Genomic DNA, 22,941 nt, shown 5'->3' on the forward strand with positions numbered 1-22,941 from the left:
ACTTTTGATGTTGGTCTGTTCTTCCTTTTTCTAGGGCTTTGAGCTGTAGTGTTAGGTCGTTTATTTGTTGAGTTTTACTTCTTTTATTGAATGCGCTCCATGAAATAAATTTTCCTCTAAGTACTGCTTTCATAGTGTCCCAGAGATTTTGATATGATGTTTCTTTGTTCTCATTTACCTCTAAGAATTTTTTAATTTCCTTCCTAATATCTTCTGTTATCCATTCATCATATAATAGCATATTGTTTAATCTCCAGGTGTTGGAGTAGTTTCTGTTTTTTACTCTTTCATTTATTTCTAACTTCAATCCATTATGATCTGATAGAATACAAGGTAGTGTCTCTATCTTCTTGTATTTGCTAACATTAGCTTTGTGGCATAATATATAATGGTCTATTTTAGAGAAGGATCCACGTGCTGCTGAGAAGAAAGTGTATTCGCTCTTGGTTGGATGGTATATTCTATAAATGTCTGTTAAGTCTAAATTATTGATTGTGTTATTGAGATCTATGGTTTCTTTGTTCAATTTTTGTTTGGAAGATCTGTCCAGTGGTGAGAGAGGCGTGTTAAAATCACCTAGTATTATTGTGTTATGGTCTATTTGGTTTCTAAAATTGAGAAGGATTTGTTTGACATACATGGATGAGCCACTGTTTGGGGCATAGATGTTTATGATTGTTATATCTTGCTGATTTATGCTTCCCTTAAGCAGTATGAAATGTCCTTCTTTATCCCTTCTGACTAACTTTGGCTTGAAGTCCACATTATCTGAAATGAGGATGGATACTCCAGCTTTTTTGCTGAGTCCATGTGCATGGTATGTTTTTCCCCATCCTTTCTCCTTTAGTCTATGGGTATCTCTTTCTATGAGGTGAGTCTCTTGCAGGCAACATATTGTTGGATCTTTCTTTTTAATCCAATCTGCCAGTCTATGTCTTTTGATTGATGAATTCAGGCCATTAACATTCAGGGTTATTATTGAGATATGATTTGTATTCCCAGTCATTTGGTTCATTTTAAAATTTTATTTATTTTTTATTTTTTTGACACAACTTGGTTCCTCCTTTATTTGACAGTTCCTTTAGGACAATTCCTCCCTTTGCTGATTTGCTTCTTTATTTTTTATCTCTTCCTCGTGGAATATTTTGCTGAGAATGTTCTGTAATGCTGGCTTTCTTTTTGTAAATTCTTTTAGCTTTTGTTTATCATGGAATGATTTTATTTCATCGTCAAATCTGAAGGTAAGTTTTGCTGGGTATAAGATTCTTGTTGGCATCCATTTTCTTTTAGGGCTTGAAAAATGTTGTTCCAGGCCCTTCTAGCTTTTAAGGTCTGGATTGAAAAATCTGGTGATATCCGTATTGGTTTCCCCCTGAATGTAATTTGGTTCTTTTCTCTCACAGCCTTTAAAATTGTCTTTATTTTGTATGTTAGGTATTTTCATTATAATGTGCCTTGGTGTGGGTCTGTTGTGATTTTGTGTATTTGGAGTCCTATAAGCCTCTTGAACTTGATTTTCCATTTCATTCTTCAGATTTGGGAAATTTTCTGATATTATTTCATTGAATAGATTGTTTATTCCTTTGGTTTGTTTCTCTAAGCCTTCCTCAATCCCAATAATTCTCAAATTTGGCCTTTTCATGATATCCCATAATTCTTGGAGATTCTGTTCATGATTTCTCACCATCTTCTCTGTTTGTTCAACTTTGTTTTCAAGATTAAATATTTTGTCTTCAATGTCTGAGGTTCTGTGTTCCAGGTGTTCTATCCTATTGGTTATGCTTTCTATGGAGTTCTTAATTTGGTGTATTATTTCCTTCATTTCAAGGATTTCTGTTTGGTTTTTTTTCAATATCTCTAGCTCTTTATTGAAATGATCTTTTGCTTCCTGTATTTGCTCTTTTAACTGTCGATTGGTGCGATCATTCAGTGCTTGCATTTGCTCTTTCATCTCATCATTCAATGCCTGCATTTGCTCTTTCATCTCATCGTTTGCTTCCCTGATCATTTTAATTATGTACATTCTGAATTCCCTTTCTGTCATTTCTTCTGTCATGCTGTCGTTGGATTTTATTGATGTAACATCTAGATTTGTTTGGGGCATTTTCTTCCCTTTTTTTCTCATAATGTTCAGGAATCAGTGGATCATTAAGATATTGCAGATTTCCTCTATTGACTTATAATGTCCCTGAAGATTGCTAGTATATCCCCTCTTATCCTTCAGTAGCCTGAAGTCTTGGAGGAAGTTGATAATGCAGTGCTCCACAAAGAAGCTGCCTCTCTAGGGGTGGTGACCCTCAGGTGGGGTTTATTTTCTGCTAGTGGGCAGAGGTGCCTCCACTTGTTGACCAATGGTCATCCAAAGGGGAACTAGGCTGTGGGCTGAGGCAAGGCCTGTTTTTGCTTGTGTCTCTGGTTTTACCGTCCTTGTGGGAAAACCTCCCCCGGCAGGGAAGACTCACCCGGTGGGAAGGTCTCGCTGGTCATTTCTCCTCCTAGAGGTTCCCCTCAATCTACAACTACCGCATGGGCTGGGCTGCCTTCCTCTGCAACGTTCCCAGGGGGCTGGACGTACCTCCTTGGCCTGGGAGCCTCACCCTTAGCAGACGAGTCTCCTTAGGCTACCTGTCCTCAGAGAATCTGCCCGCAATCCTGGAAACTTCGCTCCGCCCCTAAGCATGTCTGTGCGGCTGTTCCACCAAGAAGCCGCGTAGGTCCTGGGACCCTGCTCTGCACCTAATCGCCTGGCTATGGGGCCCCTCCTCTGAGCCGCCACCTGAAGCCCTGTACAATATCTCCGAGTCCCAGAGACCCGCCACACACCTCTTCCTCCGAACAGCCGCCCAGTGTTCCGACGCAGTCACTAGGAGTCCAAGCAAGTCAGTTTGCGTCTCCTCCTCCCGCCAACAGACCTAGGCAGTCACTCCGAGTCCAAGTGACCCGCCCTGTTCCTCCTCCTCCTCGGGGTAGCCCCCCGGGTGTTCAGGAGCGGTCGCCCAGAGACCAAGCGACCCACCACGCTCCTCCTCCAGGCAGGCCACCGGTGTTCAGGAGTGGTCGCTTTGAGTCCAAACAACTCACCACTCGCCTCCTCCTCTGGCAACCGCCTGTGGCTCTGATGCAGTCACTCCTAGACCAAGCTACCCGCCGCTCTCCTCCTCTTCCTCCGGGCCGCCCCCTGGTGTTCAGAAGTGGTTGTTCTGAGTCTAAACAACTCGCCTTGCAGCTTCTCCTCAGGTAGCCGCCCGGAGCCCCAGTGGTTGCTCCGAGTCTAAGCGCTGAGCTGAGCAACCACCTCTACGAAGTTCCCAGTTGTCCGTGTTTACCACTCCAGCGGGGGGTGGGGCGTCTTGCCGGGCAACTCTACTTCACAAAGTTCCCTGCGTTCTGGGGCTACGCCCCATCCAGGATGCCTCCCCAACAGGAGAGACTCACCCGGCGGGTTTGAGTTGGTCCCATGTCTCTCACTATCTCCTCTTTTGAATCCTGCGTCCTGGAGCAACATGAAATGCAGCCACCCTCTAGTTCGCCATCTTGAAAACCTAATGTGCACTTTTTTAGAAAAATCATTAACGAGTTCTAGTAGTGCTTGGTTAGTTAGCCAATGGAAATGTCTATAGTTAAGGACATCTGATCTTTTGGGAAGCAGTGTTTATCAATATGTTAAGTAATAGGCTCTAAGGAATCTCCACCCTACTTTCCAGAGTGGCTGCACTAATTTGCAACCCCACCAGCAATGTATGAGTGTACCTTTTTCCCCACATCCTCTCCAACACCTATTGTTGCTTGTATTCTTGATAATCGCCATTCTAATTGGGGTGAGATGGAATCTTAGTGTAGTTTTGATTTGCATTTCTCTTATTACTAGATGTTGAACATTTTTCCATATGTTTGTTGATTGCTTGTACATCTTCTTCTGTGAAGTGTCTGTTCATTTCCTTAGCCCATTTGTTGATTGGGTTATTTGTATTCTTGGTGTAGCATTTTTTGAGTTCTTTATAAATTCTGGAGATTAGTACTGTATCTGAAGTATGTGTGGCAAAGATATTCTCCCACTCTGTAGGTTCTCTCTTCATATTGCTGATAGTTTCCTTTGCTGAGAAAAAACTTTTTAGTTTGAATCTATCCCAGTTGTTGATTCCTGCTTTTATTTCTTGTGCTTCGGGAGTCATGTTAAGGATGTCTGGTCCTAAACTGACATGATGAAGATTTGGACCTACTTTTTCTTCTATAAGGTGCAGGGTGTGGTCTGATTCCAAGGTCCTTGGTCCATTTTGAGTTGAGTTTTGTGCAGGATGAGAGATAGGGTTTAGTTTCATTCAGGCTGCTTATGGATTTCCAGTCTTCCCAGCACCATTTGTTGAAGAGGCTATCTTTTCTCCATTGCATGTTTTTGGCACCTTTGTCTAGTATAAGAAAACTATTTATTTGGGTTTGTCTCTGTGTCCTCTCTTCTGTCATTGATCTACCTGTCTATTTTGGTGCCAATACCATGCTGTTTTTGTTACAGTTGCTCTGTAGTATAGTTGGAAGTTCTGGTATTATGATACCTCCTGCTTCCCTCTTCCTGCTGAGGATTGCTTTAGCTATTCTTGGTCTCTTATTCTTCCAAATGAATTTCATGTTTGCTTGCTCTGTTTCTTTGAGGTACCACCATTTGACCCAGCTATCCCACTCCTTGGCGTATACCCAAAAGACTTAAAATCAGCACACTATAGTGATGCAGCCACATCAATGTTCATAGCTGCTCAATTCACAATAGCCAGATTGTGGAACCAACCTAGATGCCCTTCAGTTGATGTATGGATAAAGAAACTGTGGTATATATATACAATGGAATATTACCCATAAAGAAGAATAAATTTATGGCATTTGCAGGCAAATAGATAAATAAAGTTGGAGAATATCATGCTTAGTGAGATAAGCCAATCCCAAAAAACCAAAGGCTTAATGATCTCTGTGATAAGCGGATGATGATACATAATGGGGTGTGGCAGGGAGGCTAGAATTGAGGAAGGATGGATTGTATAGAAGAAACAGAGGGTTGGGGGGGCAGGAAAAATAACAGAATGAGCCAAACATCATTACCCTTTATACATGTATGATAACACAAATGGTGTGACTCTACTTCATGTACAACCAGAGGAACAAGTTGTACCCTGTTTGTTTTCAATGAGTCAAAATACATAAATTATATATATAAAAAAAACACCCTTAATTTGGAACAATGGACTGAATTTAAATTTATTGTCCTCTAAAATGCACCTTTAGTTTGCTTTCATTTTAGAAATGAAATAATTGAGTACCAAAAACAACAACAAAAAAGAAATAGATTCACGTTGACATGAATGGTTTAGTTTATAACAGGTACCCTCTAAAGACTTCACCAGGATTGAGTTCCTTATTTTGATAGGTATTTCTCAACCCCCTCACTTTACAGTAGTTTTCATCATACTCTACAGTATTTCATCAACTACTTTACAGTAGTTTTCATGTGCCAAATATTAGTGGCACATGTAGGAATCACTTGAGACGTAAAATCTAATTTCATTGGTTTATCTTTCAGTTTAATTTTAATACTGATTTCTCTGATGGTTTTGCTTTTCTCTAAAATACCATTTAAAACAAAAAACCTTTATTTTCTCTTCTGTAATACCTATTGATAATGCTTAGCATTAATAAGGTGGTTGTTTTTCATTGATTGTGTTTTAGATATTTTCAAGCCACTGTTTGGGACTGGTAGTGGTTCTTTTTATTTTCTAAATTATTTGAACAGCAACTTCCTATGGCTAACACTGTATCTTTAAGATGACTTGAATCTTTATCAGTGTCATGTTTTAATTTTCTTTTTAGCTTTTAATTTATAAGGGCTAGGATACATGTTGTGGAAGAAATGGAAATTGAAACAAACATGACATTTTCATGTTTAATGTCTTGTGTGAAACTGTTTTATTATACTTCTTGGTTGCCTTAAATTTTATTCTTATACTTATAATACAGTTTTGTAGTTATAATGTAACTCCTGTCTAACAATAAGTATACTTTTATAGTTTTTATGTCTTAACAAATAGAAATGCCAAATATCAATTAACACTGACTACTGTCTAGGAAGCATTGTGGAAACTACCAAAGTGGGTTTCCTGCTTTTTAAAAAGGTAAATTCATATAAAAAAATCTGTTAGTTCAAAAAGTATAAAATGTGACACAAACCAAGAGACCATTTTAAAATGATTTAAATTTGATTGCAATTTAAAATCGATTGCATAAAAATTAAAAATTAAAAAGAATTTTTAAAATGACCTTATGGCAAAGGTGACCGACGGCACAGAGGAAATATTGAATCATCTTTACAAAATGAAGTGACATTACAAATTGATAAATAAAATACCACGGATTCATTAGAAACATGAACAAAGAATATAGATGATGTATAGAAAAATAAGGCTTTTGAATAGCTGTTCTGTCATGCTTGAATGAAAAAGATTACATTTGTGATCAGTTTATTTATTTTTAAAATTTTTATTTTTGCTTAATATTCTTTTCCAAGGATAAATTTAGGCTCCAAGAGTGTTAAGAACCCACCGATCTTATACTGCTGGGTCCCCAGTTTGTTCTGCAATGGTGCTGTAATATGGATCTTAGGTGTTTCCCAAATGTCTGTGTGGTAAAGTCTTGGTGCAGTAAAGCTGCTGTTGGGAGGCCATGGAACCTTTAAGAGGTGGGACCTCATGGGAGGCGTTAAAGTCATTGGAGGCATACTCTTTGAGGAGATAGTGGCACCCTAGCCTCATCCTGTTCTTCTCTTTTGTTTCCTGGCAAAAGTGACAAGCAGATTTGTTTGTTTGGTGTGTGTGGGGGGGGTGGGGGTGGGGGGGTATAAGTAGTTTAGCTTTGCCCTGTGCTCCCACCATTCCCACGGTGATGTGCTGCCTTGCTCAAAGCAACAGGGTCAGCCCATCATGATCTGAAATGTTTTTCTAAACCTGTGAGCCAAAATAAATCTTTTTCCTTTATAAGTTGATTATCTCATATTTTTGTCAGTGACAAAAGGATAACAGATGTCTTGTGTGTAGTTGACATACAGTGTATATTTGAATAAGTGAATAATTTTACAGTTTCAGATAAAAACAACAGCCTATCAGGAAAGTATATTAAGTCTCTTCTCATGTACATGGCAGTTGTGTTGCTTTTTTTCAGTGACTTACTTAAATTTTTAAAATAATATTTTTTTTCAGGGATGGGGGAGGTTGGTATACAAATCCCTTTTAGAAATCAAGGTAACCCAGTTATCCCACTCTTCAGTTTATACCCAAAGGACCTAAAATCAGCAAACTACAGTAAACACAGCCACATTAATGTTTATAGCAGCTCAGTTCACAATAACTAGATTGTGGAACCAACCTAGATGCCCTTCAACAGATGAATGGATAAAGAAACTCTGGTATATATACACAATGGAATACTATTCAGCCATAAAGAAGAATAAAATTATGGCATTTGAAAATAAGTGGATGGAATTGGAGAATATCATGCAAAGTTGAAATAAGCCAAGCCCAAAAAACCAAAGGCTGAATGTTTTCCCTGATAAGTGAAGGATGATATATAATGGGGGTGGGGGTGTGGAATGAGAGAATAATGGGGGAACTTTAGAATATGTAGAAGGAAATGAAAGAAAGGGGGGTATGAAAAATGATGGAATGAGACAGACATTATTACCCTATGCACATGTATGATTACACAAATGGTATGAAATCGACATTGTGTACAACCATAGAGATGAAATTTTGTACCCCATTTGTGTACAGTGAATCAAAATGCAGTCTGTAAAAAGTTAAAAGCTAAATAAAAATAATAAAAAAACTTAAAAAAAAAAGAAATCAAGATAAACCATAAAAAGACAAAGATACACATATCTCCAAATGTTGTCACACAATTTCAGTGATTTCATGGACTTCTTTGAAGCCCTGCAGCTAGACCCTTTCTCTAAAGTTTTCTGTAGCACTGTTTCTCTGAGTGATGTTAATTCTATTCTGACAGTTTTTGGTATCATTACTCTAAGACTTTCTTCTTCTGTCTGTAGGAATGAGCTATTGTGTTTTATCTTATAAAATTTAAATGGATTGAAGATGTTAGTAGCTTATTAAATATAAGTTGATTATTGTCTGAGAAATAAATAAGTTGTGATTAAATGCTATAGCTTTCATGCATTAAGAATCAGGAATACAAAGACAGTGTTGTTAGTAATACATAAGAGAACCAGGGTGCCAAAACAACTTTATTGTACTTATACTATCATTGCAGATGCACTGACTGATTTTCTAACAAACTTCATTATCTAAAAATAGAATACATTACGAAGTTTTCACAAACCTCTATTTTAGTAAGTTGTTTATAATTTTATGGCATTTTAGTTTTAAGCGTTTGATCTATGCATCATTAACAATATCTATTTATTAAATGAATTGTTTTTTATGCATATGTATTACCATAGTATAATGGGTTGTAACTTGTCTATGTCTTTTCAGAGCTTCTGATTATTTTTGATTCTCTAGATCAGACCCTTTTTACTTTTCCTTGGGTGGTTCCCTATGGTACAGAATTAAAAACTAGAAAGCTTAGGGTCTGTTATTTTGTGAAGTAAGGGCCTATCCAGTTGGCACATTCTCTTCATGCAACATAAAATCAATATGTGATGACGATATTTTAAATTTATTGAACACTTCTTTTTATGTTTTACATCTACTACCTAATTCTCCCAACACACCTAATCAGCAGTACAGCTTAAGTGCAAATTCATTTTTTAAAAAATTTATTTCTATTGTATACAAATGGGATACATCTTGTCTCTGTTTGTACATGAAGTAAAGGCATACCATTTGTGTAGTCATACTTAATCCGTTTTCTTAACCACTGTACCAGTGACTTCAACTCATTCTGACTACCAGTTTAGTGGAAGCTAACTAAACACCACTAATGAGAACTCTTCAAGGAGATGAATAAAAATCCTCCTGAGATGCAGGTTGCTTCTTGTTATCTTCTCATCACAAGCAGACTATGCTGTGATCTCTTCCACTTAGCATTATTCAGCAATGACTGAATTTTTAATACCTTTCTATGGAGGTTTTAGGACATTAGCTTGGTCCGGATCAGTCTATCTTGTTCAGTAGTTATTTTGTTTCACCTTCTGGCATCGCCCAGTTGTTACAGATGTTTTCCTGGGCTGGAAAGTTACTATAATTGCTGGAAGAATGTTGAGTTGCAAAAAGTGTATTAATCATTTTGTTTTCCAAATATATATTTTCCTAGCCAAGAAATTTAAGTTCGTGCTTGGGAATTTAAAAATGTATTTTGTAATTTTTAGCTAGGAGAGACGGCTATATCTTATATGTCCATTTATTACATTGTCATGTTGTTTCTGGTGCTTCAACATTTTCAGATAGCCTGGTGCTAGCAATAGAAGAAAATGTTAAATTTATTTATGTCTAATACCTATCGAATTCACATTTAAATCCTTTTAGCATTGGGGGAGTCATTAGTTAATAAGTCTAATAAATTTATTTCTGTTCAGTGTTTTTGGTGCTTCTCATTGCCAACAATAGTAAGCAGTATTGCAAAGTAATTGCCAGAGTTAAATTAAAAAGCAGTCTTTTCCCTAATTGTCTTTTTTTTTTTTTTTCTGTTGTTGTTGTTGTTTATCTTATAGAAGAAAGAACCTTCCAAATCTGGTGTCAAGAAAAAAGTAACTAAAGTTGCAGAAGCAAAAAAAGTAATGAAGAGAAATTTTAAAGTGAATAAGAAAATAACATTTACTGATGAAGGGGAGGTAAGAGTCTGAAAGCTTCTTTTCTGAGATACATTCCAAATATTAAAAAGTCTGACCCTTCTGATGCCTACTTCTGGAAAAGCCAATGTTTCTATATAGCACTTGTCAGTTCCTTTAGCTACTACTGCAGGTATTTGATCAGCTCTACAGCTCTGGACAAGGATGGCTTCCTGGCAGTTAACTGAGGTACTTCTTGGTGATCCTGACCCAAAAATGGTTTGGAACTTTCTGAATTCTGATTTTATAAGATTTTCTCATCATGGTTGTCATCAAATTGTTGTATGGGAACAAGTGTAAAAATTATAGCAATTACTTGCCTTACCAAAGTTTCTTTCACTTTAAATGCTGTTCTTGTACGGTCTTGCTTGGCTGGCTACAGGAGGAATTCTCCATCTTTAAGTAATCTGAGACACACACGTGCCTTTATCTCAACTTTACTGTGGCCTGGTTTTAAATAAATAGTTATATCTTAGGGAAGGGATTATGACTCACAGCTTTGTACAGGAAGGTCATTATGTTGCATAATAATTATTTTGTTTTTAAATGATGGAATAGATCCAGAACAGCAAGTGACTTAACATAAGCAGTTAACAGTATAGCAGGTTCTTCTGAATATTTTCAGATGACCTCATTCTCACAAGCCTGCAAGTTTTCCTGACCACACAGCAACTTATACCCATCATAATCTTATTTCATCTTTTCTTACTTTTCTTCACAGTGCTTGGTTTATAACCTCAGTCTATTTATTTGACTGTTGTCAATTTCTTTTCCACTTTCTGTGAAGGAAAAGTGAATGTGAAAAAAGGCATTTATTTTGTTCACTTTGTTCACTTTCAGTCCCCAGTACCTATAACAGTGCCTAACATGAATTAAACCCTCAGAACAATTTGTTGAATGAATCATTTATTATTCCAATAAAATAACAGCTTTTCATATTGACTGAAGTATCACATCATATATTTTATCATCACTAATATAAATGCTGCTTAAGCAGTCTATGTCCAGTGTTTTCTTTTTGTTTTGAAATTACTAAAGATGTGTTATTTTGGGATATATGAATCAGATGAAAAATAACACAATACATTGTGACTCAAAGTTGCTGGAAGTGCAAGAGACTGTATTTGATAATTAATTTTCCCAAATTACTAAACCAAGATTAACATCTGAGAAGCAGGCTAAACTAGAATGTAGACCTATTACATCTGGTGGTCACTGTAAAATAAAATAAGTATTATTACGGTAATGAGGTTCCTTAGTGTGCTACTTGGTTTATGTGCACAGATTACACCAATTAGCTTCAAGATAAGTATAAATCTTTACTGTAAAATGTTTCAGTGTATGTCTATTGCTAAATAGGAGTTGTTTGTGGTTATCCACCACACTGAAACTTCTGATGTAGAACTCTAAAAGTGCTGCTGCTTTTAGTGTAGCCCATAGAAGGGCACACATTTTATCTTCTTTAATACAAATCAGGATGAGGAGTCTGAATAATTGATGGTATTCTTGTAATAAGTGATCCCTCTCATGGCAGCTTTAGGCTCAGTAACTGCTAGTATTGCCTGTCATTCAGTAATGTTCGTCACCCCCTTTGGTTGCCAGAAGTTGAGACTGTAGGTATCTCACCTCAAAGAATACCTGTGGTGGCTACAAGAGTGAGAGGATACAAGGATGCATGAGGTTCTGTGAGGTGTGTGCCTCCAATTTCTGGGTGTCTGCATGCTAATTAATCTTTCCAACGCTTGGTTTGTAACCTCAGTCTATTTATTTGACACCTACTCAAATCCTTGTGGCAATCAGTTATCAAATAAGAGAATCATTTTTGTCTAAATTGTTGAGTTTTATATTTTTATGTTGGACCTAGAAATTTTTGAGTAATGACTTTTTTTTTTTTTTTTCTGGAAAGACACAAACTTCTGGAGTGATTGATTGATTGATTCATTATTATGCAGTAGGCTAGTGAAAGTCAAGACATTCAACTAGGACTCCCAACTCTTAGATTAGTACCCTGCCTGTCACCTTGTTCCTGTTCATAAATTATACATATAGAATCATGTGAATGTGAACAGTTCATGAAACCCAAATGAATTTTCTCCTTTACATGTATTTCATTGCTTATGTGTAAAGTTAGCTGACATGTGATTTGTTGATCAATTTTGAGCAAATGTTTGGTATGTACCCCATACTGTACTGGGGTACAACTGTCCTCAAGGAAATTAATTCTAGTAAGAGAAACAAGAAATTAAACCAGTACAGTGTGATAAGATATAGAGGTTCAGGTGCCTAAAGGAGGTACATGTTGGTCAGCTCAGGTCCTACTCTACACAGATAATTTTTACCTGAGTTGTATGGAGAATAGGATATTAGGAACACTATTAAGAAACATGTCTATTTGCTCCTCCCTTCTCCAAATACTTTGTAAAATTTTCCTTTTATCATGTTCTTACTGGAGATGGCAGCATTACTTTACCCTCACTGGGCCTTTGGCAGGGGGCTTGCTTACTTCAATTATGAACTTTGTGGGAAAGTTTAAGAAATGCAGTTATAAGGCAGTAAGTGAGTATATGTCTCTTTTAAAGTTGTTACACAAAAGCAAAGGGTTTCTTTGAATGTTCCCCGTTTTCCATTCCATGCTTATCTTTTCTTATCTGTAGTTGGTTCAGCAGTGGCCACAGATGCAGAAATCTACCATGAATGATACTGAGGAAGACGATGACACTGGTGGTATCAACTTAAATAAAGCAAAGGAAAGGCTTCAGGAAGAGGACAAATTTGACAAAGAAGAATATAGGAAGAAAATTAAGGCAAAGCATCGGGTAAGCATTCCATTTTGAATTAATACTGAGTGAAATTTATTATGTCCTTAAATATAAGTATTCAGGCAAAAATGATATGGCTTTCTTTGTTGTTTTCTGATGCTTTTTTTCCTGTGGTTATCTTATTTTATCTGTTCCTTTGGTGCTTCTATTGGGGAAGTCTTTGTAATACTGACTTCTCTTTGTGTCTTATAAGTCTACTTTTGTTTCAAGGTGAATCATATAATATTAGTGGGTTTTTAAATTATAGTCACACCCCATAACATTGTTTCTTTTTCTTTCTTTTTCCTTTTTTTTTTTTTTAAATAGTGCTGAGGAAATGATGAGCCTTGCACATATGAGTTAAGTGCTCTACATTGAGCTACATCCCCAGTTCTATAATGTTTCAATCAATAATGGATCACATATATTACAGTGGTTCCATAAGATTGCTTTGGGTAGTGATGTTATAGCCATCTCAGTTTGTGTGAGTGTATCTATAATGTCTGCACAATAGTGAAACCACACAGTGACACCTGACTGTATTAAAATTTTTATTTTGAGATAATTCTTATTCCATATGTAGTTGTAGAAAGTAATATAGAGAGATCTCATGTTCTCCATTTCTACAGTTTTGTCACCACAGAATGTTCTGTGTATGAAACTATACAGTATATAGCCTTTTGTACTTTCCCCCCCCAGTGCTGGGTCTCAAACATAGGGCCTTATGTTGCTAGCATTTGCTGTACTACTGAGCTACATCCTTAGTCCCAATACATAGCCTTTAGGGATTGACTTTTATTGTTTGACATTTTTTTCCTGCAGAATTGTTCAAGTATTGTGAATAAATAAATAAGTATTTATTTCTTATAATACTGAGTAGTATTCCATTGTTTGGGTTTACCAAGGTTTGTTTCACCACTTACCCATTGAGGGACATTGGTGTTATTTCCAGATTCACTTAAATTCAACTAAATTTCTTTTCATATCAATTACTTGATAATAAATAGAAAAATTAAATTCACTGTATTAAAAAACAGTGGAAATCTTTTAAGAGGGTATACTTCTGAATAGGCATGTTCTTGGTAGCCTTAAACTTGGCAGTTTTCTATTATTCTCGATTGTGGTCATGCATATTATTGCCCTATCATACATACTACTTAATTCCCTAAAAGTGATCACTTCACTAGATTAATCAATTAATTAAGGCAGAGTTACATTTTAAAATAACTTTATGTAGCATGCTTTTGAGACAGCGATTTCAGCAAAGCACAGTATCATACCTGAGAATCACTGCCATAATACTAGAATCTGTGTTAAGAACCTCTGAAGTCTTCGGATATGGACCTTATTAGCAGCATCTCAAGAGAGATTCTTGTAGTTTTTCACTCTTTTTTGACCTTATCACTCTTTACTGGACCAGAACACTTTTTTTTTTTTTTTTAAGAGAGCAATAATTATAGCTTCTTGACAATTTGATTCAATTTCACAATAGCATTTAGTGAAAAAGGAAAAAGTAGATGTTAAACATTGTTTCAGGGAGAGAAATGTGGAGAACAAATCAACTGACAATATCATGGTTGTAGTTTTCAGATATTTATGTTATTGAGAGAAACATTTCTTACATTGCTTCCTTTGAAATTGATTGAAATTCCTTTGAAATTAAATTGAAATTTGGTGTTAACAAGTTGTTAAAATCTTTGGAAATACTAAGACCATCAGCAACTTGCCGTGTTTTGGCTTATATTCTACTTAGAGTACTTATCTTGGGGCAAATAGGGCACAAGAATGTTTTACCCTTATATTATTTCTAAGTTATAGTCAGCGGTAAGAGAAATATGAAGAATATACATAAAGTAAGATTATTCCTCCTTCCCCTTCCTTTCTTTTCTCTTGCATTTGTGGAAGTTATACTATTTATAGTTTGTAGAATATTATTTCTGAAAGTTTGAGAAAGTTAGTGTCAAATGGGCTAATTGTCCTTGTGTTACACAGTTTCAATTATGAAGGTGATCTGTTAAAATATGAGGCCCCTTAGAAAGATTATAACTGTGGATATATTGGCACTGTTCAAAATCTGTATCTTTATTTTATGTTATTTTTTTTTGTAATTAGTAATATATTTACATAATTCCAAAATCAAGATGTAAAAAAGCATATTGAAAAATTTTGCTTGTGCCTATACTTGTCTTTCATGATAGCTGTTTTTTATTTCCTTTTATTTCATCCTTCTCTTTATGTAAAGAGGAGTAAATAGAAATACGTATTCTTATTTCTCCTTTTATTACCTGAGGGATAGCCTACTGTATATACTGTTTATACTTTTCTTCTTTCACTTATTTTTGAGTTTTTAATTTTAATTTTCTTTGCACCATTGTTAAAATATACCATAGTTTTAAACAGTCTCATTGACTGTCTCACAACAAGGTTGAAGAAAGTAGTTTTGAGCTGACATACTTCAAAGAGAAATCACCAGATCTTTCCATAGTACTGGTACTAGGAAGGAGTGAAGTCTTTTAAAAAAATCAGTGGAAGGTTTCTATTTCAGATAAAAAAGGTATATCCTACATATGGTAGCCCATGGCATAGCTTCTAAATGGGAGCCAGAAAAGAGCACAAAGAGATAGCTAGAATAGTTGCAACTTGAATGTAAATGCTATCCGATACTCAACTCACATGGTTGGTTTCTTAGTAGTATTTTCAGCAGTAACATTTACGTACACATATTTGTGTGTATCAAAGTAGAGAAAAAAACATGTGTGAGCACTTCTGAATTAGTATGTTTATTACAATAACATGCATAAAATACAGTGTGCATATTCAAAATAGTTGTACACCAAACTCATGGAATGAATTCTGCCCAGAAGATATGTGAAATATAGTTAGAAATGGTAAATTGTATTGTTTGGCATAGTGAAGCAGTGGTGGTGTTCAGTGGAAAAAGTACTGGATTGTCAGGGAGAATACTTGTATTTGATTGCTGAGTATCGCATTACCTAGTCTAATTTGGGTAACCAGTCAACTAATTTGGACTTTACTTTCCTAAAAATAAAAAGAGAATAGGAGTTAGCCTTGATGATCAGTAAGATCTTCTGCCTGTATAGATCCAGTCAAGACATGGAAATAAAATTGCCTTTACTGTTTGGGAAAATAAAGTTTTTATTTATAATTTTTCCTCCATGACAAATCATGTTGTTTTTCTTTGACAACATTTCCTTCTTGTTCACTTATTTCCCAGTAGTTACAAAATTTTACTTAAAAAATTATTAGTAATTTATTAGTAATCTTGAACAGATTATTTTGTTTCAGTTAATTGCTACTTAAACACATTGTTGATTTTGAAATAATATTGTGTTACTAATTGAGAATATTGCCATGATGGCAATACTAGTTCTTCTAGTATGACGTTTTGCTTTGGGCAAATATAAGTGTGTCTCCCTTGGAGGTTGTCACTCATAATTTTGTTACCTCTATGAAAATGTACTAAGAAGGGTTGTATGTCCCCCCAAAATTGTGAAAATACTAACATTAGAATCTGGGAATAAGCTTTATTTCATGAAGATAGAAAAAGGCGAAGAAACTTTTGACACAAAATTATGAATAATGATTTGCCTGATGAATTTTGCATGGAAAAAAAAAAGAAATTCCATAAAACTGATGGCATGATTCTCTATTTCACATATTTTTTTTAATTGTGTGTTTCATAAGCTTTTAGAATTTTTTCCCCAACTTGCTCAAAGTATTTCATTATGATATTTTTTGTTTAAAAAGGTCTTTAATATGTAAATGCATTTGTTCTTAATGATCCTGACACGAGTTGTTTCTTCTAGCTTATAAAGTTAACAGTCTTAAATCATAGTTTTAGATGTGTTCTCAGCCTTTGTAATATAGGACTCAGGTATTCATTTTGTTTCTCTTATTTTTTCCTCCCTCTTATCACACCTGTCTTTGACTTGTATTTTCACCTACCAAATTATGGAAGCTATGTAATTTCTACTGTTATTCTAATATTTATACTTTTCTTAAAATATTAAACTGGGATATAAAGATTTTTTTCATTAAAAAATTTTAACTTATGTTAAGATTTTTATTAATCTGTATTATTTGTGTTCTAATACAAATGGTATATTTAGGGGATACATTGTTATTTGTTACAAGAATACATTGAACATTGATCAGATCAGGCTAATTAATTTACCATCTCAAATGATTATTATGTGTTTGTGGTGTGACCATTTAAAATCATGTCTACCTTGAATATATAACACACAGTATTATCAGCCATAGTCACTATCTTGCACAGTCCCTAGAACTCATTTTTGATGTCTAATTAAAACTTTGTATCCTTTGACCAATGTCCCTTCCCTATCCCCATTGGTTCTATCAACTTTGTGATAAGTCTTTGAGATTTTTAAAACTTCCACTTTAATTTTTTTGTTTTATGAATTATTTGAAATATGATATGATGTTTAGGAGGTGGATTGATGGTTATATTGATGGAGAATAGTTGGAGACTTGGATTGAGGAGCACCCAGTAGTTTGGTGCTAATGGTATGGTATCCAATTTGATAGGATAAAGGGGTGATAGACAACAAAGGTCACAGGAGGCTCAACTGTCTGTTGCTTTATGCCTAGAACCACATGGCCCAGGGCAGCTCATCAAATATTCAAAGGAATTAACTAGTGAATCATTGTTTCTAAACTAATTTGTTTTTTTCTACCTATCTTCATATTTTTATTATAATTGTTTTAGATATATATATATATATGACTACTTTTTTATGTTGTTCAAATGAAACTTCATAGAATAGGTAACAGATCAAAGAATATCATTGTGTTCTGAGTTGCTGGGAAGGGTTTTATGTTTTCTAGGATTTTGTTCTTGGAGAGCAGGGAATCTCTTTAGGCTTCAAAATTCTGATAAACATTCTTTTAGGCACTTTTATTGAATCAATTTTCTTACCTGAAAAAGAGGTACTTTTAATACTTAAATAAAGTAGATATCCTCTTGACCCCTGTGTGATAGTTTCTACTTTACTCCTTTCCAAACTGTCACAGTTACCTGAAACTCTCCAAGTGGGTTATGTTTCCATTACTTCCTGAAAAATGAGTTTTATTTTCAGATCTACAAATAGATCTAAGTACTGTCAGAGAATGAAAAAGGTTTAAATACATTGTCCTGACTGCTGATGAAATTCATATTACATGGTTCTTCCTTTTCTGGAAGATAAGGACCTATAGTGTGTGTGAGCCCAAAAGCTTTATAATAGCTATAAAGGGAGTATTTTGTACCTTGAAATGTGATTTTCTGTTTTCCTCTTCCTTGTGTATTTGATTTTCATTATTGAATTTCATGCTCTCCTTCTATTTATCATTTGAAGCATGGTAGAACTAAAGATAAAATTTTGTCTAACTTTGTGTGGCATAAAATAGTTTTTGGTATTAGTGCTCTCCTAGAAATAGGAAAATAGTTTTTGGTGACATTACTCATTTAGAAATAAAATGGAAAAATAAAAGATTTAAAACATTTAAACCATATTGAGGGGGGAACCTAAGTTCCTGAATATAATAAAGTTAAATTATATTTTGGCCTCAAGTACTCTGACCTTTTTATCTTTGACATGTCATATATATAAATATATATATATGACCTCAGTAATGAAGAAAAGGTATTTTCTTCCCTATATCTTTTCCAAAATCTTGAATTCCTGTAATTTTACTTCCTTTTCTTTTAATTTTAAAGAGAACTGTTTACTCTTGTCTGTTTTTCAGGCAGAGTACTAACGTAACATTTTACAATAAAGTTTTCTAATGATGTACTTCAAATTATTTTTCTTTTGTTTCATCCAGTATTAAAAGATGGTTGTTCTTAATGCACTTCCCTTTCATGTTTTGACCATTTTGTAAGTGTCTGTGGATGTCACTCATCAGTTTGAGACTAGAGTAAGAAAAATGTCAGAAGGCAAAAATGATTGCTTTTGCAATCACGTGTGAATTCTGATATTGAAATCTGAAAAGTAAGATACCTTTTAAGGACTATAATGAATTAATATTGAACTATTGTAGAAGTAGAAAATCGCCAATATTATTTTTTCTGCTGTGATTAGATGGCTAGATGAAATGCTCAGAATATAGATTGTCTAGTTGTATAGACAGGGCTTTTCTGATGGTGAGGTTATTTGCAAATTGAAGTGTCATTTTCAGGTATTCTAATGTGTTAGCAGAAAGCCATTTTTTGAATAATTACAACCAAAAATTTTGTGACTATTAAGCGTGGTCAATTATCTGTTCCACGTAGGAGACTGGCAAAAATTAATTAGGTAAAATCCATAAAGTGCCAGAAAAAATGCTACCAGAATGAAAAGATTCATAGTAGCAGACTATCAGTAATAAAAGAAAGAGCACTACTTGTCTAAACCATATTGATGGTATAAAAACACTACATATGACTCTACAAAGTTAAATGAACATTCTACTGAAGGAATATGGAGTGTAGTAGTATGTTACAGTACCTCCATGGACTCAGGCTAGTCCCAGGCTTGTCACTGTCTACATGACATCAGCCAAGTGACTTCATTATTTTGGCCTTCCATTTTTTTCAACTATAAAATGGGGAAACTAATATCTCATAAATTCTATTAGATAGGTTTTGAAATACAAGTTTATAGTGAAATGTATAGCACATTGCTGATAATTCTTGAGAACTGTTACTGTTGGTGAGAAAATAACAAAAGTGGTAATGTACTTTTGAACAAATACATATTGTAGAAAGTACAATTTTATTGATCTTTGTAATTAGTATTTAATATAGCTGTAGATTTAAAAGTAGGTTAAGCAACAAAGTCTTGAAAGTCATTCTTATTGTAGAATAGCATAAAATTAGTGTTATGTTCAATTTTAGCATCTTTTTTTTTGATAATAGACTTAAATTGTCCTTTTGTGGGTCGTGGAAACAGAAGAGAGATAAAATTATAAATGCATGCATCCACAAACTAGAGCCAGCAACTAAGCAAAAAAGTAATATTATTTCATTTTTTCCTAATACTATTTTGCTGCTGTATGTATTTTGTAGTCTGATAATATTCAAAGAAAATCAGTAATTGGTGCCAAGTTTATGAAAAATTGGGGTGCAAATTGTTTAGAAATAGTCATCCATTAACCTATTTTTTCCCCACAAATTGAAGAAAGTTGGAGTTTATTTCAAAGGCAGGGCATTTGTCATAATCTCATTAGAGAACCCATTTAGGGATAGAGTTTGATAATAACTACAGCATTAATTGGCTGCTTGTTAAAATACTGGTACTATTTTCTTGGGTTGTTAAAGTCACACCTGTTAACTGTTTAACCCCAAATGTGAACATTTTTATTTTTCTTAGAATGTATTGGAAAAAGCACTAGATATGGCATATGAAGACCCAACTTTGAGATTAATCTCCTCATAAAAAATAAACTCTTTAAAATAAGTAAAATCCTTTTTGAGTTTTTGTTTAACTCTCTTGTTCCTGTTGATTTCTACAACTTCCATATAATCTTTAGAATGCTGTGGTGTAATTGTGTAATTATAGAATGTCCCTGCTAGTTGTATATTTTATTTGGAAATCAGAGTACTAACCATCATTTCCAAAGCTGGGAAAGAAAAAGAATAGTCACAGAAAAATAATTTCATGGTAGGCATTACTTAGGAACATAACACATAACCAACAGCCATTTTAATTTGAATTTTCAAGTTCACTTAGAATTTAGTTTTTCTACTGTGTAATCTGAAGCTATAGAAACTGAATCTACAAGCCTGGTGAACTCCATTCTTATTGACAATAGTGTTTGATCCTCTTGTAGACTTTTAACATTTGTGTTCTTACTTTATCTTAAAGAAGTCTGTAAACCTAGCAACATATAACTTAGCAATTCTACTTTCAGAGTAATGGATTGGGATTGTTTTATGAATCTGAAGGAAGTCATTTATGTGTAAAACATAATGGAACAAAACAAGGCCCAATGTAGAACCCTTATTCACTTTCATGTTAATGACATAGTTTAATGCAATAGTGGATCTTGATTGTGTTTTCTTCTTACTGCATGAAAACTCTTTATTTACTTTTTACATTGACCTAGTAGTTCATTAACATTTAAAAAACAAACTATGAGGAATTTAGGATTAAGAATAGCTTATTTGGACATGAAGGTGATCTGGATGGCTAGGCAGGTGTCCCTATCATAACTGTTCTAGGTCCACCCCTCCAGAAATGTGCTCAGTTGAAGAGAACCATCTTCCCAGTTGGAGGAAGGACCATTTTTAGGACAAGGTTTTACTAGTAACTGTGCTTTCCTGTTAGAACCTCCAAACAGGCTCCCAGGAATAGCCTCTTCATTAATACTTTGTTTGGAGAGGAAGATAGATTTTTCTTTGTTGGTTTTTAGATTTTAAAATGGCATTTTTTTTTTTTTTTTTTTTTTTTTACTATTTAGCTAAGTAATTTTATTGTTTTGAATTTTAATATCATGTATGTTTCTTTTTCTTTTTTTAAAAAAATCCTGGTATGCATTTCCAATCTACTTTGTGGTTGGTGGAAGACTAATGGGGAAATTATAAAGTATGAAAATAACACATCTTGCAAGAATGTTTCTTTCTGAAGAACCCCCAGGATTTCATATCTTCTTTAAATTCCATTTCAAATAGAGGACAAGGGAAATAGTCAAGATTGTATGTTTTTCTTCCTTTTCTTCCTTTGCTGGCATTGTGTATCAGTCATATATCAGACACTGTGCTAACCACTTAGGTATTTTCTGGAATTGTTACTTCAACCTCACAAATGTGTGCTCTAATTATTTCCACTCTGTTTTGAGTTAGAAGGTATAAAAAACTCAAGACTGCACAATAAGTTGCTAGTAAGTGGTGGAACTAGCATTTGATTCCAGATCTGTCTGACATGTACTTAATTATTTTTAATACTTATGCCAGTTCCACAACAAGTGTTTCAGTGTTTACTGAAAAATGAATGACACATATCAGTTGACTTTAAAAAATAAAACAGTAATAACTGTGTAATCTGTTTTATGTATAATAGATAAAAGTTCATATGTTGCTTATTCCCCCCATCCTTCTTATAGGAGAAGAGACTGAAAGAAAGGGAAGCCAGAAGAGAAGCCAACAAGAGACAAGCAAAGGTAAGGATTTATATATATGGATTTTTTTTTCTTTCCAACTCTCTTAAGATATAATTGAAGGGAATTTGTATTTGATATAAACAATGTTTATAATTTTGAAATAGAGTTTAAATTCCTTTATTTGGTATGCCTTTTGTATTTATTTTATGCATCAGGACATTCTAGTCGGATTTAAGCCTTTGTAGCCTGTTTACTTTCTTATATTCATTTGTTTCCTCTGTGATGCAGCATGAAACATGCCTAAATAATTTGTTCATTGGGCTCTGTTATACTCTACCATTTTTCCCATTGTATTTTATGCCTCCATACGTACAGAATACAGTTGACTCCATGGTCCAGGCCTGATAGGATTTTCATCTTTATTATCATTAGAGTAGGTAGATGATCTATTTGAACTTAATAGTAAGTAATTCTGAGAGCTTTGGTTGCTACAATTCAGCTCCCAGAATATAGTGAAAGCATTTGCAAATAATATTCAGCAAATTTTTATGAACAGTTTCCCTGAAATATATATGTATAATTATAAACAACATCCATGAGCTGCTATGATTTTTTTATCTGGGGTGTTTCATACCGAGAAGGGTATGCATTCTAAAGACATATTGTACAAATGATGTCCTAGAACCAGGGCCCAGTAATGTATGTCATTTCTCATGCTGTATCTCATTGTGCTATGCCTGACTAGCCATGATTTCTTCTTGGCAGTTAGCAAAGATCTGACTCCCTTGAGTAAGCCCATAAAGTTCTTTGTCGTTTGTTTTCTGTGCTGGCCATAGCACTTAGAAAGCAAGTCAGAGATGATAACTCATGCTATAATTCTGAAGTGGGAAGCAATTACTCTATAGTGTATGATGAAAAGACTGCTTATATTCAGTATTTAATATCACTCTATCTTCAAAAGTGCCCCAAAATGAAAGCCCCAGTATGTATAACCTGACTGCTAAAGCAGGTGATGACCTCTGCATATGCTTTTAAAATGGAGATGTGAACTACTATGCCAGGAAAATGAGATCTTCGGGCCTGTGGTTGGAAGAACTTAACAAGAAAATCTTAACCCTAATGAAAATCACTTGATATTTAGGAATATTGCATGTTCAGCATAAAAATAAGCTTTTTGTTTTGTTTCACTAATTCTCCTTTCTGGAATTAAAAGTATGAAAT

At 34.5% G+C, this 22,941-nt stretch overlaps 1 protein-coding gene across 1 annotated transcript in view; it reads left to right on the plus strand.

Moving 5' to 3' along the window:
* The window catches only part of Ddx10 (DEAD-box helicase 10), a 305,507-nt gene that overhangs the window by 187,380 nt on the left and 95,186 nt on the right, over positions 1-22,941 (plus strand). The window contains exons 14-16 of the mRNA XM_047517111.1: positions 9,704-9,823; positions 12,475-12,636; positions 21,724-21,780. Coding sequence (XP_047373067.1) covers positions 9,704-9,823; positions 12,475-12,636; positions 21,724-21,780 — 339 coding nt within the window. The remainder of the gene's footprint in view (positions 1-9,703; positions 9,824-12,474; positions 12,637-21,723; positions 21,781-22,941) is intronic.

Source organism: Sciurus carolinensis, chromosome 11, assembly GCF_902686445.1.
Source record: "Sciurus carolinensis chromosome 11, mSciCar1.2, whole genome shotgun sequence".
NCBI classification, from domain to species: domain Eukaryota; kingdom Metazoa; phylum Chordata; class Mammalia; order Rodentia; family Sciuridae; genus Sciurus; species Sciurus carolinensis.